Genomic DNA, 20,775 nt, shown 5'->3' on the forward strand with positions numbered 1-20,775 from the left:
TTCTGTTTTTATGTACTTAAGATTTTAGTCTTTTTGTATTAACTACTGTTAAGAGCATGACAGCCTATATTTATTTAAGAAGAGGCAGCAAGAATAGTAAGAAAGAGGCTTTTAATGACATCAGAAAGGTATAAAAAAGAAAGGATCACCAAAACCTAGAGTTTAAAGGGAACTCTGAGATAATTTATTTCAATTCTTGAAGGTTAAACATCTTGGGCCTAAATCAAACAACTTCGGCATAAGCAGAATTTTAAAAGTTGAATTCTAGTCAATCCAGAATTTGTTTCACAGCTCTTTGCTAGTTTTATACATTATAAATCTAATTTTAAAGCTATCAATGCATTTTTTTTTTAATTTGTCAATACTCACTGGCTCCTTCTCTTTTACATTTTTCAATATAAATGTGAATGGCCTATGTTTACTCAAGTACTGAATGGTCACTTTAGAACTTAACATTTGCTGAGACTTAAAGTAATCATGCACTATTAGTTTTCTTTTTTTTTTTTTTTTTTTTTTTTTGAGACAGAGTCTTGCTCTGTTGCCCAGGCTGGGGTGCAGTGGCCGGATCTCAGCTCACTGCAAGCTCCGCCTCCCGGGTTTAGACCATTCTCCTGCCTCAGCCTCCCGAGTAGCTGGGACTACAGGCGCCCGCCACCTCGCCCGGCTAGTTTTTTGTAATTTTTAGTAGAGACGGGGTTTCACCGTGTTAGCCAGGATGGTCTCGATCTCCTGACCTCGTGATCCGCCCGTCTCGGCCTCCCAAAGTGCCGGACGCGGTGGCTCAAGCACTATTAGTTTTCTAAAACAGGGGCCTTGATTTTTATTTTTGATTAGTATTCTTGATACTCCAGAACAGTGGTTCTTGACCTTTTGCATGCATAAGAATCACTTGAAAGGCTTGTAAGACCAGGCCACTGGGTCCCATCCCAGAGTTTGAGATATAGTAACCCTGGGTGGCCCAAGAAATGGGGTGGCCCATTTCTAACAAGTTTCCAGGATGCTGATGCTGCTGGCCTGGGGACACTTTGAAAACCACTGCTCTAGAATAAGGATAATAAATATATAGCAGAAACCATACAATCAGAATCATGGCTCCAGGAAGCTATTGCCAATACCATCAAAGTTTGCAAATAAGGGACAACTCAGTTACCATCTCCGCTCTAGAAACTGTCCCTTTGTCTTCCCAAAAGACAAACGAAATTTGTTTTAGAAATCAATATTTAAGACTAGAACTGGCTGATAAATGTCAGAGTAATCTGAAAACATAATGAGAACTATAAGTCTTCAATTTAGGGTACTTGAATATTATTTCCATTTCTGGTTCTGTGTGGATTTAAGAGGTAGTCGCAGCACCTATTTTTAAATACCTGGGAAATACTCATGTGTTACAAAATTAGTCTCTTTTCATAAAATTTACAAACCTGCTGATGGCTTAATACTTATTATCTCAACTCCTTCTGGCAAATGCAATTCTTGGCTATAAACCATTTCTGAAAACAGAGTCAACTTGCTGGTACTCTGGAGATTTGCTCTGCAAGCCTGATACTTTTGTGAAAAAGGAGATAGGATCTTCTCTGGAGAAGAAGAATAATGTTCTTCTGGCTGCCAAACTGCTTCAGATAATTTTGTGTCTACTTTTTCATCTATAAAACATAAGAAAAGAACCAAAAACTGAGGCAGGGGAGCCCTATAAATATTACGATTGCTACATTTCACAATCCGAAACTGCCTTGTAAAAGAGAAAATAGTAAACATATAAATATGATTCTTCACATAAAGAAAATAAGAAAAGATTTTTAAATTAATTGAATAATCTACAGTTATCACCATTTAATGAGAATGGCTTTAAGAAATATGTACCAAATTATCTAATTTTGTGTAATTTGTTAACTTATGCCTATTAAAATTACACACACACACAAATGACTCACCTAATGAGACAGGAATTGATTTTAGATGTAAATTCCACATGTGTAATAGTGAACGGTTGTCTTGAGTGCATTCTATGACAATTAGGTAGAACTTCTCAGAAAATCCATTAGGTGAGCTGCCTGTTGGTATTAACGATATTTTTCACTGTTAATATGTATAAAAGAGACAACTTGCTAAATATGCCAAGTTAAAATAATTGGACTTTAAAAAAAAGAAAATTAAAAACTTTTACCTAAGGCTTCAAATACAAGTGGTATTATAAAATATATTCAAATCCTTTACCATACGAATTTGTATTAACTTAAAATTTTTACAATAATATGTATGCTATTTCATGTTTGAATTGACAGGTTTAGAGTCATCATCATCAAATTGTTCACAAAGATTAAACCATATGAAGCAGAAAATTTCTAAACAGATAGGAACTATGCAATATATACTTAAACTCAACATATTATGATGAAATGGTGGTGCCAAACATTTTTCAAATGAGTAAGGTCCATAATGGATGATGACTTCAGGATATTTATCCAATGGCCAAATTATAAGTATTCATTATAAAACGTATCATTCAAGAAAATTCGTCTTCGCCCAAATTGCAGTTTAAACAGCAAACAAGTTACTCAAAATAAACACATCCTTTTAAAATACATCAGAAAAAATCAATGATTTATTATTGCCTGAAAAAACCTTTTTAACAAGAGATTTTAATCCAAATTTTCTTCATTATAAGTTATTATTCACTATGTGCACAATTAGGTAAACGAAAATTACAGTATAAAAACAAAATAAATCACAGAACATGTAAAACATGAGAAAGCAGGTATAGAAGGGCACAAAGACTTTGCCCTTTTATAAATCTGCATAGGAAAAAAATAAAAAATAGTAACCATAAATGTTTTAAATCATCTTGTATTGACAGCCTAAATGAAAAGGTAACTTTGGTAATGTATTCTAAGTTAGGCATCCAAAATACAGAAATTAAGAGAAAAGAAAGGATAAAGATTATAACAAAAGAAAAAAGAATAGAAATCAATCCTAGTTGTGATAATTTCACTAACAACAAAAAATGCTCCAATACTGAAAATATTTGTAAAACATTTTTCTTCTTCATAATAGAGCAAAAGAAATGAAATCATAACTCCTTAGGTATTTTCTAGGAAACTCTAATAATGAACATAATAGTTTTTGGGTAAAAGTAAAAATTTCCTGAATATTTTAAGAAAAATCGTAGCCTTAAAGAGAGAAAAAAATACATTAAAAATTGAAGAATCCGAAAAAAGAAAATACTAGAATACGTGAAGATCATAGAAAAACTCAACCTTATGCAAGGGAGAGTAACTTCTTTTAAAAGTTTTAAAGAGACTTAAATTGTTAACAATATTAACATGTTCATTAATATTTTAATATGAAAAGAAAGGATATTTTTGTTTACACAATAAATAATCCTATGTCTTATGTCTGATATCTTTAATCCCCATTTTTAGCATATTTCCACCATGTTCAGAGTTAAAAAAACACATAAAGTGTATTTGCACAGCTCATTAATTCAGGGAAAACTGATAGAAGACTAAAAGCAATGGTAAGAAATTAGATGTCAACATAAAAGTGCAGAACTCTAAGGAGTACTTCTCATAAAAGAAGAAAAATGGAAAAGGTGGCAGAAAGACATGATGTACAAGAGGAGAAAAAATTCTGAACAAATGCAGAAGATATTTAACATTTGAATCTTGATAACTTCTTTGTGTAATGGGCATATACTGTATAATTGATTTATAAGACTGTGATCCTCAAGAATGCCATTTTTGAGTTTGGTTTGGCTCTATAATCTCAAGTGATGACCAAGAGATTTTAGCTTTATTTTACTCGGTGTGCCTTCATGTAAAGTAATAATGTTGATGAGAGGAGTTTAACAACATTTTAAAACCTGTTTTACTATAAAAACATTAATTAAGACAATTAGTTTTTAAATTAAGGACTTTCTAGCTTGAAGTTTTAAGCTACTTCTTTAAATTATAAATTTTCAAAAGGCAGGAGGTCCATAATATCCAAATGGATGGGTAGGACCCCATCCATGCAAAAAGCTCTCACATGTTAATAATAAAGCATTTCTATTATGCAGTTTAAAAAACATAAAACCAAGATGCCCCTTTAATTTTGTTCATATTTCTTACCTGGTTAAGAATAAAAAGATACTCACATTTATGATAAATATTTAATAAACAAACTTACTCCAAACAATTTTTCCTTCAAACAGACAATGTGAAGCATTTCACCAATTCATCTTTATTAACTGCCTAACATACTGTACATAGTATTTCTCATTCCATAAACACTTCTTCCTTACCTGCATTAGATGAAATGTTGTCTTTGCCAAGGCTTTTCTTCTCAAGGTTATTCAAAATGAAGTCTTCTTGAAAAACATGAAGCAGTTGGGTTTTTCTCCCATGCTGAATATAAATACATATCAACGTAAGTTGACCTATGTGTTATTTACCTAATGCTAAATAACCAGAAAAATAATACTTCATAATGAGATATTTAAAGGCAGAATAAGATTCAAACGTTCAGCAGAATGTAAGTGTATGGTACCTCCATTAGATTAAACAGATGAATACAAAAATCTAGGTCAAGATCATTTGCTTTCATTACAACAAGTCTTTATAAGTAAGAAATAATATCCACCAGTTTTTATTTAGCCACAAATTGGAACCTAGTTTTCTTTCCAGTGATTTTCATAACCAAGGATGAGGAACCTAACACCACTTTATTAAACCTAATGGTAATATGATAATATTTTTATAATATGTTTGAGTCAAAGTTTGAAATTTATTTGGTTGTGAATATAGTAATGAGCATTATAATTTGTTTTCTAGTCTGAAGTCTAGAAAGTAAAATATACAATAGTATGTTATCTATTATATGATGAGTTAATTACTGAATCTACTTTACCTGTAAATATATAGCAAATTATCAAATTACATTAATATATAGATTTTATGCAAAATGATTTCATAAACTTTTTAAAATATACCTCCCCCCCCAAAATTAATACTTACAAGTTTGGTAATGGGATCTAATGCAATAATGCATCCTGGCCTGGCTGTTGATTGTTGACTGACGATGTTAAAGACTTCACCAACATATTTCTGTTTTTTTAAAAAATTGATAATTTACTAAACAATTCATATGCAAATAAGAGTAACAAAATTTCAGGCGTAACAGATAAATAACAATAAAATTCAAGTGGGCTTAAATATAGTCCCTTTCAACTATAAAAATACTAGGTCTTCACTCTTTATAGGAAGTAACATACAAATGAAAAAGCATTACAGCTCAGTTGGTACAGAGAAAAACAAAAGCAATGCTTGATAACCATTAAGGGAAAAAAATTATATCAATAAATGTGAAAAACTGATTTCAATCTCCTGGAAATGTTCTAATAATTAGTGCTTTTTAAACATTAATTTTGAGGTAGGAAGGATAGAGCTAAAGAAACAAGATTGCATACTATTCAAGTATGCTGATTTCTTGAGCCATTCATGTCCTGACTGCATTAGTTAAGGTCACACTGCTAAATTCAGTGGTCTATTTTCAAATCTTTACAGTACTTGCTTTATCAGCAGCATCTGATCTTGGTAATCATTCCTTCTCCCTCCTTGAAATACTTTTCTCTTTTGCCTTCCATTATACGCCACATTCACCCTTGTATTTCCACCCTACTTTTAACAGAGCTTTCCAGCATTCAATCTTTAATTTTTTTTAACTTTCATTGTAGGTTTGGGAGTACGTGTGCAAGTGTGTTATACAGGTAAACTGATGTCACAGGGCTTTGTTGTACAGATTATTTCATCATCCAGGTACTAAGCCTACTACTCAACAGTTATTTTTTCTGGTCCTCTCCCTCCTCCCACCTTCCACCCTGAAGAAGTCCCCAGTGTCTGTTGTTCCATTCTTTGGGTTCATGAGTTCTCATCATTTAGCTCCCACTTATAAGTGAGAACATGCAGTATCTGGTTTTCTACTCCTGTGTTAGTTTGCTAAGGATAATGGCCTCCTTAAAGAATGGCCTCCATAAAGAAGTTGCTTTATGAATGCCAGCTCCACCCATGTTCCTGCAAAATACATCATTTCATTCTTTTTTATGGCTGCACAGTATTCCATGGTGTATATGCACCACATTTTCTTTTTTTTTTTTTTGAGACAGAGTCTCGCTCTGTCGCCGAGGCTGGAGTGCAGTGGAGCGATCTCGGCTCACTGCAAGCTCTGCCTCCCGGGATCATGCCATTCTCCTGCCTCAGCCTCCGAGTAGCTGGGACTACAGGTGCCTGCCACCACGCCCGGCTAATTTTTTGTACTCTTTTAGTAGAGATGCAGTTTCACCGTGTTAGCCAGGATGGTCTTGATCTCCTGACCTCGTGATCCACCCGCCTCGGCCTCCCAAAGTGCTGGGATTACAGGCCTGAGCCACCGCACCCAGCCACACCACATTTTCTTAATCCAATCTGTTACTCTTTGTCACTCTTGGGCATTTGGGTTGATTCTGTCTTTGCTATTGTGAATAATGCTGCAACGAATATTCGCATGCATGTGCCCTTATCACAGAATGATTTATACTCCTCTGGGTACATAGCCAGTAATGGAATTGCTCGGTCGAAAGGCAGTTCTGTTTTTAGCTCTTTGAGGAATCACAGTACTGCTTTCCACAATGGCTGAACTAATTTATTCTCCCATCAACAGTGTGTAAGTGTTCCCTTTTCACTACAACCTCACCAGCATCTGTTTTTTTGTTTTTTGACTCTTTAATAATAGCCACTCTGACTGGTGTGAGATGGTGTCACACTGCGGTTTTTATTTGCATTTCTCTAATGATCAGTAATACTGAGTTTATCATATTTGTTGCCACATGTATATCTTCTTTTGAAAAGTGCGCATGTCCTTTATCCACTTTTTGATGGAGCTGTTTTTCTCTTGTAAACTTGTTTAAGTTCCTTATAGATGTTGGATATTCAGACCTTTCTCAGAGGCACAGGTTGCAAATATTTTCTCCTTTTCTGTAGGTTGTCTACTTACTCTGTTATGATTGCTTTTGATGTCTTTGTCGTGAAATCACTGCCCATTCCCATGTCCAGAATGGTATTGCCTAGAATTGTCTTCCAGGGTTTTTAGAGTTTTAGGTTTTACATTTAAGTCTTTAATCCATCTTGAGTTGATTTCTGTATATGATACAAGGAAGGGATCCAGTTTCAATTTTCTGAATATGGCTAGCCAATTCTGCCAGCACCATTCATTAAATAGGGAATCCTTTCCCCATTGCTTTTGTCAGGTTTATCAAAGATCAGAGAGTTGTAGGTGTGTTATATCTGGATTCTCTATTGTGTTCCATTGTCAATGTGCCTGTTTTTGTATCACTACTCTGCTGTTTTGGTTACTGTATCCCTGTAGTATAGTTTGAAGTCAGGTAACATGATACCTCAAAGCTTTGTTTTTTTTTTTTTAGGATTGCCTGGGCTACACACGCTCTTATTTTGGTTCCATATGACTTTAAAAATAGGTTTCTCTAGTTCTGTGAAGAATGTTGTTGGTAGTTTGATAGGAATAGCATTGAATCTGTAAATTGTTTTGGGCAGTATGGCCATTGTAATGATACTGATTCTTCCTATCCATCAACATAGGATCTTTTTCTCATGTGTTTGTGTCTTATCTGATTTCTTTGAGCAGTGTTTTGTAATTCTTATTGTAGAGATCTTTCACCCCCCACGGATAGCTGTATTCCTATGTATTTTATTCTTTTTGTGGCAGTTGGGAATGGGACTGTCTTCCTGAATTGGTTCTCAGCTTAGCTGTTGTAGGCGTATAGGAATGCTAGTGATTTCTTGTATATTGATTTTTGCATCCTGAAACTTTACTGAAGCTGTTTATTAGATCTAGGAGCTTTTGGGCCAAGACATAGGGTTATCTAGATATAGAAACATGTCATGTACAAACAGTGATAGTTTTACTCCCTGTCTTCCTATTTAGATGCCCTTTATTCCTCTTTCCTGATTGCTCTGGCCAGCACTTCCAATAAAATGTTGAACAGGAGTGGTAAGAGAGGGAATCTTTGCCTTGTGTCAGTTTTCAAGGGGAATGCTTCCAGCTTTCGCCCATTCAGTATGATGTTGGCTGTGAGTTTGTCAAAGATGGCTCTTATTATTCTGAGGTATGTTTCTTCAACACCTAGTTTATTGAGAGTTTTTAACATGAAGGAATGCCGAATTTTATCAAAAGCCTTTTCTGCATCTATCGAAATAATTATGTGTTTTTTTGTCTGCAGTTCTCCTTATGTGATAAATCACATTTAATTTTCGTATGCTGAACAAAACTTGCATCCTGGGAATTAAGCCTACTTGATCATTGTGAATTAGCTTTCTGATGTGCTGTTGGATTTGGTTTGCTAGTATTTTGTCAAGGATTTTTGCATTGATATTCATAGAGGATACTGGGCTTTCTTTTTGTGTGTCTGCCAGGTTTTGGTATCAGGATAATGCTGACCTCAAAAAATTAGTTGGGGAGGAGTCCCTCCTCCTCATTTTTTTGGAATAGTTTCAGTAGGAATGGTACCAGCTCTTCTTTGTGCATCTGGTGGAATTCAGCTATGAATCCCTCAGACCTTGGGTTTTTCGGTTGGTAGGCTATTTATTACTGATTCAATTTTGGAGCTCGTATTGGTCAGTTTGGGGAATCAATTTCTTCCTGGTTCAGTCTTAGGAGGGAGTATGTGTCCAGGAATTTATCCATCCCTTGTAGGTTTTGTAGTCTGTGTCCATACAGGTGTTTGTAGTAGTTTCTGATTATTGTTTTTATTTCTGTAGAGTCAGTGGTAACATCCCCTTGGTAATTTCTAATTGGGTTTATTTGGATTTTCTCTTAGTTAGAAATGTATCTGTCTTATTAATTTTTTTCAAGAAACCAATTCCTGGAATTGTAGATCTTTTGAATGGTATTTTGTGTTTCAATTTCCTTCAGTTCATCTCTGATTTTGATGATTTCTTATCTTCTGCTATCTGTGGGGTTGATTTGTTTTTCCTTCTCTAATTCTTTCAGTTGTGACGTTAGGTTATTAATTTGTGATCTTTCTGACTTATTGATGTGGGAATTTAGTACTATAAATTTCCCTCTTGACACTGCCTTAGCTGTGTCCCAGAGATTCTGGCATGTTGTATCTTCATTCTCATTACTTTCAAAGAACTTCTTGGTTTCTGCCTTAATTTCACAGTTTACCCAAAAGTCATTCAGGAGCATGTTTTTAATATCCATGTAATTGCCTGGTTTAAGCTATTTTTTAAATCCTGACTTCTATTTTTATTGTACTGTGGTCCAACGGTGTGTTTCATATGATTTGGGTTCTTCTGCATTTGCTGAGGATTGTTTTATGTCCAATTATGTGGTCCAATTTAGAGTATGTGCCATGTGGCAATGAGAGGAATATCTATTCTGTTGTTTTGGGTGGACAGTTCTGCAGCAGTCTGTCAGATACATTTGGTCCAATGTTGAGTTCAGGTCCTGAATATCTGTTAATTTTCTGCCTACATGATCTAATACTGACAGTGAAGTATTGAAGTCTCCCACTATTATTATGTGGGAGTCTATGTCTCTTTGTAGGTTTCTAAGAAGTTGCTTTATGAATCTGGGTGTTCCTGTGTTGGTTGTATGTATATTTACCATAGTTAGGTCTTCTTGTTGAATTGAACCCTTTACCATTGTGTAATGCCTTTCTTTGTCTTTTTTAAATCTCTGTTGGTTTACAGTCTGGTTTGCCTGAAATCAGGATGGCAACCTGGCTTTTTTCTGATTTCCATTTACTTGGTAGATTTTTCTCCATCCCTTTATTTTGAGCCTATGGGTGTCATTACATGTGAGATGGGTCTCTTGAAGACCACATACCACTGTTTTTTTAAATCCAGTTTGCCACTCTATACCGTGTACGTGAGGCATTAAGCCTGTTTACATTCAAGGTTAGCACTGATATGTGTGGATCTGATTGTGTTATTGTATTGTTAGCTGGTTATTATGCTGGCTTGTTTGTGTGGTTGCTTTATAGTGTTACTGGTCTGTGTATTTAAGCGTGTTTTTTATCAGGTGGTAGTGATCTTTCCATTCAATATTTACTACTCCCTTGAAGACCTCTTGTAAGGCAGACTCCCTCAAAATTTGTTTATCTAAAAAGGGTCTTATTTCTTCTCACTTAGGAAGCTTAGTTTGGCTGGATATGAAATTCTTGGTTGAAGACTTTTTTTTCTTTAACAATGTTGAATATAGGTCCCCAGTCTCTTCTGGAGAAATATGAAAATTTATACTTCTGGAGAAATATGGAAAAATATCACAAATTTGCATGTCGTCCTTGCCCAGGAGCCATGCTCATCTTCTCTGTATTATTCCAATTTTAGTATATGGTGCTGCTCAAGTGAGCACACATTCAATCTATCACTTCTTAAGATGGTGTCTCTCTCTGTTGTCCAAGGCTGGAGTGCAGTGGTGTGATCTTGGCTCACTGCAACCTCTGCCTCCCAGGTTCAAGCGATTCTCCTGCCTCAGCCTCCCGGGTAGCTGAGACTATAGGTTCCTGCCACCACATCTGGTTAATTTTTATATATTTAATAGATGGGGCTTCACCATGTTGGCCAACCTGGTCTCAAACTTCTGACCTCAAGTGATCCGCCTGCCTCGGCCTCCAAAACGGCTGGGACTACAGGCACGAGCCATCGCTCCTCCTCGCCTTTTCTAACTATAGTCTCACCCTTGACAATCTTACCGACTTCCACAACTTTAAATTTATATGCTGACAACTATTGCATATCTTCAGGCCAGACCTTCCTCTGAACTCCAGATACTAACCTACTATGTCTTTTGGCTGTCAAACAAGCATCTCAAAATTAACATGATTAAAGCCAGGCTCTTGAATTTCCCTGTCCCTCAAAACCTGTTACTTCTACATTCTTCCACATCTCAATTTACAGCAATTCTATTCTTCCTAATATTCAACAATGAACCTTGGGAGTCCTCTTTTTTTCTCACACACATACCGTATCCAGTTCATTCATAGCTATTCAATGTTCTAAACATCATCTTGAATTTGGCCATTCTTATCATCTCTGCCGTTACCACTAGCTACATTCTAAGCTCCTTTTTTCCCTCTCCTAGACTACTGTAATTGGTTCCTAAATTGGTCTCTTTAGATCTACTTCTGCATCCCATGGCTAATCTATATAGCCACCAGAGGAATCATTTAAAACTTAAATCATTTCATACCTCTTCTGTGGTTTCCATGTTATTCAGAGTAAAAGCTGAAGTAACCACAATGGCCTATCAGCCTTCATATGACCTGGCCAGGCTAACTTTCTGACTTTATCCCTGACTATTTTCCACCTCACATGCTCTTCTCTAGCCACGGTGGCCTTACTGCTGTTCCTTTACATACTGTATGAGTCTGTCTTCACACTGCTATAAATAAATACTTGAGACTGGGTAATTTATAAATAAAAGTTTAACGGACTCATAGGTATACATGGCAGGGGAGGCCTCAGGAAACTTACAATCATGGTGGAAGGTGAAGGAGAAGTAAGACCTTCTTCACAAGGTGGCAGGAAAGAAACCACGCAGGGGAAACTGCCACTTTTAAAACCATCAGATCTTGTGTGAACTTGCTCACTATCAGGCAAACAGCATGAGGGAAACGGCCCCCATGTTCCAATCACCTCCCACCAGGTGCCTCCCTTGACATGTGCAATTACAATTCGAGATGAGATTTGGGTGAGCACATAGCAATAAACCATATCAATTCATACAAGCCCCTCCCAAATCCCCTTTTCACATTCCAAAACCAATCATGCCTTCCCAATAGTCCCCCAAAGTCTTAACTCCTTCCAGAATTAACCCAAAAGTCCAAGTCCAAAGTCTCATCTGAGACAAGGGAAGTCCCTTCTGCCTATGAGCCTGTAAAATCAAAAGCAAGTTGGTTACTTCCAAGATACAATGGGAGCACAGACACTGGGTAAATGTTCTGTTTCAAATAGGAGAAACTGGCCAAAACAAAGGGGCCATGGGCTCCATGCAAGTCTGAAACTTGGCCAGGCAGTCATTAAATCTTAAGCTCCAAAATCTCCTTTGACTACATGTCTTACATCTAGGGCACACTGACACACGGGTGGGTTCCCACGGCCTTGGGAAGCTCTGCCCCTGTGGCTCCTGCAGGGTACAATGCCTGTGGCTGCTTTCATGGGCTAGTGTTGAGTGCTTATGGCTTTTCCAGGCACATGGTGCAAGCTGTCAGTGGATCTACCTTTTTGGGGTCTGGAGGATGATGGCCCTCTTCTCCCAGTTCCATGAGGCAGGCCCCAGTAGAATTTTGTGGGACACTCCAACTCCACATTCTCCTTCTGCATTGCCCTAGTAGAAGTTCTCCATGAGGGCTTTGCCTCTGCTGCAGACCTCTGCCTGAACATGCAGCTGTTTCCACACATCCTCTGAAACCTAGGTGGTTGCTGCCAAGCCTCAACTCTCATCTTCTGCTCACCCACAGGCCCAACACCATGTGGAAGCCACCAAGGCTTAGGGCTTGCACTCTCTGAAGCAAAAGCCCGAGCTGTACCATGGCCCCTTTTAGCCATGGCTGGAGCTAGAGCAGCTGGGAGGCAAGGCACTGAATCCCAAGGCTGCACAGAGCAGCTGGGTCCTGGGCCTGACCCATGAAACCATTTTCCCTCCTAGGCCTCTGGACTTCTGATGGGAGGGGCTGCCATGAAGATCTTTGACATGCCCCAGAGACATTTTCCCCATTGTCTTGGCTATTAACATTCAGATCCTGGTTACTTATGCAAATTTCTGTAGCCCTTGAATTCTTCTCCAGAAATGGGTTTTTCTTTTCTACCACAGGGTCAGGCTGCATATTTTCTAAACCTTTATGCTCTGCTTCCCTTTTAAACGTAAGTTAACATAAATTTCAATTTCAAGCCATCTCTTTATAAACACATATAACTGAATGCATTCAGAATAAGCCAGGTGATCTCTTGAACGCTTTGCTGCTTAGAAATTTCTTCTGCCAGATAACCTAAGTCATCTCTCTCAAGTTCAAAGTTCCACAGATCTCTAGAGCTGGGCCAAAATGCCACCAGTCTCTTTGCTAAAGCATAACATGAGTGATCTTTGCTCCAGATCCCAGTAAGTTCCTCATCTCCATCAGAGACCACCTCAGCCAGGACTTCATTGTCCATATCACGATCAGCATTTTGGTCAAAGTCATTCAACATGTCTCCAGGAAGTTCCAAACTTCCCCACATCTTCCTGTCTTCTTCTGAGCCCTCCAAACTATTCCAACTTCTGCCTGTTACCCAGTTGCAACGTCGCTTCCACATTTTTGCGTTATCCTTATAGCAGTGCCCCGTTCCTGGTACCAATTATCTGTATTAGGCTGTTTTCACACTCTACAAAGAAATACCTCAGACTGGGTAATTTATAAATTAGTTTAATTGATTCACAATTCTACACAGCTCAGGAGGCCTCAGGACTTACAATCATGGCAGAAGGCAAAGGAGAAGCAAGCACCTTCTTCACAGGTATCAGGAGAGAGCACATGCGCAGGGGAAACTGCAACTTTTAAAACCATCAGATCTTGTGAGAACTCCCTCACTATCATGAGAACAGAATGGGAGAATTGCCCCCATGATCCAATCACCTCCCACCCAGGTCCCTCCCTCAACATGTGGGGATTATAATTGAAGATGAGATTTGGGTGGGACACAGAGCCAAACCATATCACATACCAAACATGCTGTGGCCTCGGGATCTCCGAACTAGCTGTCCCTTTTCCCAAATCACTCTCCCTTTAACAAATACCTACATATCTAGTTCCCACATCTTCAGATCTTTACTCAAATGGTACTTTTTCTGTGAAATTTTCCCTGATTAGCAACTTCCCTGGCAATCCCTAATTCTTCTGCAACACTGTTTCTCTCCATAGTATTTTTTAATTAATATATTTTTATCTGTTTTCTTCGTATCTCCCTTCACCAGAATATAAGCTCTACAATACAAATTTTTACTGTTTTCTTCACATCTAAATTCCCATTACTTAAAAATGCCTGATAAATAGAAGACCCCCCCCCCAAATATATACATTTATACTGTAACACTATATACATGTTTTGGAAAACCTTGTGTTCTGCAAAGTTATGCATTAAAATTAACTTACAGAAAAAAACAGGATTGGAACAGATCACTGGCATTTATGCAACTTTGTAAGCCAAGCATTAACAAATACATTAATTGGCAGTCAGGGAGATGGCCTGAATCTCCTAAATAGAAAGCTTGGTACAGCTGAAGGCTACCTCTGGAGATACCAAAAGAAAAATGTCAAAACCAGAAAAGTGGAAATGCTTGCTTGTTGGATGTTCCAAGACAATGCAGTTAGAAGGTTGTTATTAGGTGGGTATGAGAACAAATGTGGCCTGTCATAAGGCAAAAGCCTTGCAATAATACTGAAAGAACTCTTGTCTGAATCGTAACCAAGCTAAGGGCTCTTTCTTTTCATGCTTAAGATAAAAATTCTATTCCTGTTGTTCCAGCTCCTCTGGCCTACAAAATAATTGCAGATGGGCCGATATAACTTCTACATTATACCGTCAGTAGTCCTCATTTATCTACGAGCAAAGAAGTGTTACAGAAACATATTTTAGGAGACCAGACTCTACTTTCTTTCAAAGAGTGAAAGAAATGGTTTCCTTTTAAAGGAGCTTAGAATCATTGTAAGAGTACAATACAAATGTGAAAAAATAAAACAAAGATACAAATGCTTATTACAAATTATAGGTCACAATTCTAGAACATACCCCAAAAATATAAAATATCTAAAAACATAACATTATATACTTAAGCTGTTTTAAAAGACATTACTTACAGAAATTTCAGGGTTAGAAAGCTCAGATAAAAGTTTCTTAGCATCAATAACTGCTTCATATAATCTCAGATATTGTCCATCACTGGCTACAAAGCATGCACTAGGAGAGTTGCAGTATGCACCTAGAAAGTATTTACAAATATTAAAATTTCACCCTTTAATGATAATGTCAGCAAATCTAAATTACTGAAATAAAAACCAGAATACTTACCCAGACAATAACTGGGTATAAGAGTGGGCAGCCATGCCACATTGGAAAAGGCAGAAACATGAAGAGAATTAATCCGGGCAAGCTCTGAAACTCCTCCAGAAAAAGACAATGGCCCAACTGGGTCAACCCTCCAAAGAATAAGCTCACTGTAAACTGCATTGGGATCCTGAAACGCCACATCAACAGTGCTTTTATTTTGTTGTGTCCAAGAGCATTCTTCAGTATTTAGAGCATCAAAAGGTTGCTTTGGGTTATCAACATCTGGTGTCCTTAATGCATTATGGTGTGATGTTGTCAGCAATAATGGTAATACTGAGTGGCAAGCTAAATCATTAAGATGAAAACGATGACCACAATATCTGGATTTGTGGGAAATACTGAGAACAGTAGAAAAAGCAGATTCCTCGGCAAAACTGACCAGCCACTGATTCAGAGAACCATCAGCGTGTTTTGAAATCATCATAACATTAGGAGTAAAAATACTTAATTTTAAACTATTAGATGATTTATTGTGACCGGAAGAAATAAGCATTGATGTGGAACGGGTGAGGCCAGAAGGTTTTTGTTTCCCTTGCTGAATAGCCAAGTCAACATTCTTGGTACAGGCATACATCATTATGCTTTTACAGAGAGAGTTTGCGTCACCTGTGGGGAAAGCTACTGGAATTCTGGAAACAAAGGACACCTAGAATTAAGAAAGCAAGTGTTAGAACATATAAAATTATATAAAGAGGTATCAGAAAACAGTACCCACATAAACAAGAAAGTAGCTCTCCAGAAATAATAGAAGTACCTGTACTTGACGAAACATACCAGGCTGGTATTCATCCAGCCAATCCACATGCCAAACTAGCAAAGAACCATCCATGGGATGAATACTAAATAGCATATCTGCATTTTTACTCCATTCAGACAGAAGTACTTCAATCTGATGATCAATGGCAGCTGATGATAATGACGTAAAACTTGAGTTTGGTACCATTTTATCACAGCCTAATTCCTTCTTTTCAGGATTTATTTTCAGATCATCAACACCATCATCCGTTTCTATAAGCAGAAGAGTTCATAAACCAAGTAAATACAATCAGGCTTTTACTGTAAATTAAGAATTACCAAGCTTCTGGATAGCTGAACACATGGAGGTCTCATGCCTAAGGAAAGCATGGAAGCTCCATACCCCTTCCACCATACCTTACCCTACACATCTCTTTATCTGTATCCTTTGCAATATCCTTTATAATAAACTAGTAAAGGCAATGCTTAATGATAATGCTCCAGAGCATGCTTTGAGATCTAGTTTCTTATCTACTTTTGCCCTTGCACAGACAAAAGGAGAAAACTCGGGACTTTCAAAAAATAAAAGTATCATTTGTTACTATAACACCTACCAAGTAGTTCAATTTAATCGCTTACCTTTGGTGGTGAGTTTCATAGCCAGCAGCAATGCCAGTATAGGACTAATTGTCAACCCAGAAAAGGAACTTGCTCCATTATTTGAACAACTGAGACAAGTTGTAGAAGTTTCTTTTTTTGTGAGACTCAGTCTTACTCTCGCCCAGGTTGGAATACAGTGGCGTGATCTCGGCTCACTGCAACCTCTGCTGCCTGGGTCTAAGCAATTCTGCCTCAACCTCCCAAGTAGCTGGGATTACAGGTGCCTGCCACTGTGCCCGGCTAATTCTTGTACTTTTTAGTAGAGATGGGGTTTCACCATCTTAGTCAAGCTGGTCTTGAACTCCTGACCTCATGATCCACCTGCCTCGGCCTCCCAAAGTACTGGGATTACAGGCATGAGCAACCATGCCTGGCCAAGTTATGGAAGTTTCTTAATCTGACAGTGGTATATGTACTTTATCTTCATTATAACAACACAAAATCAATCCAGCAATCTATAGACAACAATACTACTTTTATTAACCATGTGCTCAAGAAGGCGCCTCTTTTGCCACCTTATAATAATAAAGAGCCTATAGATATAATTTATAACAAGATCAACTGTTATATATTCTGGTGTAGAGCCTTTTCTTATTTAGTGAGATCTGGGGATATCACCAGAATGGTTCAATCTATCACAGCCCCCAAAGAGTTAGTTCAGTCATCAAATATGAATGAGATTTTATTCAGTGGATCAACATCAAACTGGTACTTTGATCCACTTGAGCCATTAAGTACTGTACAATATGCCCAGATCCGCATAATGAAGAAGACTCTTTTTATTTTGAAGAAGTATATATTTTTCTTCAGATTATGTTTTATTTCTTTGCCTTGAGTGTGAGGAACATAAAATGCCTTAGTAAAAGTAATACAACTAGTACAAACACACACACAAATATCTTTATAAATGGATTCAAGATGAAAAACATAACAGTTTTCATATTAATAAGAAATGGGCTCTGCATTAAAAGTAACTTTGCTCCAGAATATAAGGTCACTGGAGTTCACTGAGTAATCAGTAGCCACACAGGACTCAGTCAGTGGATTATGGATTACTGATAGAAGACGTAGTATCAACTGGAAAATAAGTAAACTGGCTTCTCGATCCAGATGTTCTATATTTAACCACTCAGCTAATGTTTAGTAACACACACTACTTTTCTGGACCTCAGTTTTGCTCACGCTAAAAAGAGGGAATTGGAATTAGAACTATAATTGGGACTGAGTTTTTTTTTTTTTTTTTAAGGCGGAGTCTTGCTCTGTTGCCCAGGCTGGAGTGCAGTGGCGCGACCTTGGCTCACTGCAAGCTCCGCCTCCCAGGTTCACGCCATTCGCCTGCCTCAGCCTACCAATTAGTTGGGACTACAGGCGCCCAACACCACACCCGGCTAATTTTTTTGTATTTTTAGTAGAGACGGGGTTTCACCATGTTAGCCAGGATAGTCTCGATCTTCTGACCTCATGATCCACCCGCCTTGGCCTCCCAAAGTGCTGGGATTACAGGCGTGAACCACCGCGCCCAGCCGGGACTGAGTTTTTAAAATACATTATTTGAGTGTAATCTGTACTTTCTACAAAGTACCAAGTCTATCCAAATCTCAGTATGCTACACTAGTTATCCTCTAGGTGTACAGACTCGTAACTGGTATGGCATCTTAAAGAAACCATTTCAAGGGAATGCATTTATGGTGCCAATTTCCAGGTTTCCTTCAACACCTCAGTAATAAAAAATAAACTGTATATCAACTTATCAATACAGGTAAATATGTATAGTCTTTCCTCTTTCAAAAATCCCAGTCCCCTCACCCTCCCCCAATTGCTGGTTAGCAATATAGAGCCTTTCTCTGAAAAGACATATTTTTTTAAAGTTTTGACTGTTTACCAGATTTAAAAAGTAAGTCAAGATATACAAATCAATTAGAAAAAAAAACTCAGCAGGAAATTAGATAAAGGGTATTAAAAGGCAAGTCACAGAAGGGCTAAAATATAATAAAAGATATTCTGCTTAATTTGCATCAAGAAAATGCAAAGTAAAACAAGTTGTCCATTGTCCCGTTATCAACTGGCAAAAAAAAAAAGTAATATAATGAAAACATCCAGTGTTGATAAGGATGTAAAGCATATATTTAGATACACTAAGAGGAAGTAAAAACTAGTAAAACATTCCTGGAGGGCAATTTGTCAGAAGTTATTGATATTTAAAATTGGTACACTCCCTGGAAATTCTACACCTAGAAATCAAGGTTATAGAAAAACTCACACAAAAATTAAAAAGACAAGTCATTGTACCTAGAATAATGAAAAACAATTTAAATCAATTTAAATGTCTATCAATAGAAGACCTATTAGACATTTTCCTTAGACATGGAATACTCAGCAACCATTAAATACAATGAAATGAAAAACTGCCCATTACTGACTGAATTAAAACAAAGTGCAGGCCGAGCGTGGTGTTTCACGCCTGTAATCCCAGCACTTTGGGAGGCCCTGGTGGGTGGATCACGTGAGGTCAGGAGTTTGAGACCAGCCTGGCCAACATGGTGAAATCCTGTCTCTACTAAAAATACAAAAATTAGCCGGGCGTGGTGGCGGGTGCCTGTAATCCCAGCTAATCAGGAGGCTGAGGCAGGAGAATTGTTTGAACCCAGGAGGTGGAGGCTGCAGTAAGCCAAGATTGTGCCACTGCACTACAGCCTGGGTGACAGAGCAAGACTCCATCTCGAAAAAACAAACAAAAACAAAGTACAGAACATTATTTCTGTATAAAAATGAGCACCCACAGTACAACTTTTAAGAGTATTTAGATGTTTGTATGAGCATAAGAAAAGAATCAAACTGGAAGGATACTTATCAAACTTAACAATGTGGAAACTTTGTGTATACTTGTTCGATTTTTCTTCCCTAATGATCACGAACAATCTTCACATTAAAAGAAAACTTTAAAAAAAACCAAAACACATGGCTAGCTGCCCACCACAGTTTCTTACTTCCCATTTCTCAGTATATAAAGCCTATACAGTCAGGAACTACACGGGCCCTGTGACTAGTTCTTGTCAGCTGAATGACAGTGTAAGTGATATGTGTCAATCAAGGTAGCTGAGAAAACAGCTATGCTTTCTTTCTCTCTACCTCTCTCTCTATACCAACTGAAGGCCAAAGGCAGAGAAATTTAAGGTACAAGTTCCAATGCTTCTCAAACTTTAATGTACATACAAACCACCTGGAAATTTCATTAAATTGCAGATTCTGGTTTGGTGGGTCTGTGTGGACCTTGAGACACGCATTCTAACGAGCTCCTGGGTAACACCAATGCTGCCAGTCTACAGAGAGTCCTTTATAGAGGAAAGTCCTAAGGGCTAACAAAACCAGAAGAATGAGAAGCCCGAGTCCTTAAATAACCATGTGGAAGAAAGCCACCTGGAACAGAAATATCTACACTAGATTATTAAATGAGCTAGTCCATGTTTAGATCACGTCATTGCAATTTTGGAGTTTATTTCCTACAAGTAGCTAGTTTTACCCTAATACGAAAATGTCTGCTATTTTGAACAAAACTTTAAATTTTTCTTTCTTCTTAAAGTTTTACCTTCATCAGATTTTACATCTGCCTGATTAGAATCTTCTACACTGGCCTCAGAAGATGGTTGTTCAAAACTTTTTCTAAGTTGCTGTAAAAAAACTTCCATGGACAAAGTAAAATGCAGTTCTTTATTGTTTAGCCAGTGTACAACAAAAGGTCCAGTCTTCTCTTCATTTTCATTTAGACTCAGAGATGTAATAGATGGAAGAAGTGGAATGTCTGTAAGAGAAAAAAAGATTGTAAAATTAAAATTTTTACCTTCTAGCATATAAAACATCCATGTTTCATATTTTTATTACTATTACATTTATATTTTGTTTGCCTGAAAGTCTTTCTCTTTCACTTTTTCATTTATGTTGAGTTTTTTTTTTGTTTTTTTTTTTTTTTTGAGACAGAGTCTCGCTCTGTTGTCAGGCTGGAGTGCACTGGCGTGATTTTGGCTCACTGCAAATTCCCTGGTTCAGGCCATTCTCCTGCCTCAGCTTCCTGAGTAGCTGGGATTACAGGCATGTGCCACCACGCCCAGCTAATTTTTGTATTTTTAGTAGAGACAGGGTTTCACCATGTTGGCCAGGATGGTCTTGATCTGCTGACCTCGTGATCCACCTGCCTCAGCCTCTCAAAGTGCTGGGATTACAAGCGTAAGCCACTGTGCCCGGCCTATTTTGAGATTTTTTAAAGACT

The 20,775-nt window shown here is 37.5% G+C and overlaps 1 protein-coding gene and 1 non-coding gene across 9 annotated transcripts in view; both read right to left on the minus strand.

The window, feature by feature from the left end:
- Nucleotides 1-20,775, minus strand: part of DMXL1 (Dmx like 1) — a 175,844-nt gene that overhangs the window by 99,318 nt on the left and 55,751 nt on the right. For all 8 annotated transcript variants that reach the window (XM_050794413.1, XM_050794408.1, XM_050794415.1 and 5 more), the window contains 8 exons: nt 20,098-20,310; nt 15,871-16,124; nt 15,078-15,762; nt 14,867-14,988; nt 4,992-5,081; nt 4,280-4,382; nt 1,932-2,051; nt 1,422-1,643 (listed from right to left, as the gene is read on the minus strand). In XM_050794413.1, the coding sequence (XP_050650370.1) occupies nt 1,422-1,643; nt 1,932-2,051; nt 4,280-4,382; nt 4,992-5,081; nt 14,867-14,988; nt 15,078-15,762; nt 15,871-16,124; nt 20,098-20,310 (1,809 nt within the window). The remainder of the gene's footprint in view (nt 1-1,421; nt 1,644-1,931; nt 2,052-4,279; nt 4,383-4,991; nt 5,082-14,866; nt 14,989-15,077; nt 15,763-15,870; nt 16,125-20,097; nt 20,311-20,775) is intronic.
- Nucleotides 10,279-10,386, minus strand: LOC126957694 (U6 spliceosomal RNA). The gene has a single exon (XR_007726878.1). It is a non-coding gene; the product is annotated as a U6 spliceosomal RNA (small nuclear RNA).

Source organism: Macaca thibetana, chromosome 6 (assembly GCF_024542745.1).
Source record: "Macaca thibetana thibetana isolate TM-01 chromosome 6, ASM2454274v1, whole genome shotgun sequence".
Lineage (NCBI taxonomy): Eukaryota > Metazoa > Chordata > Mammalia > Primates > Cercopithecidae > Macaca > Macaca thibetana.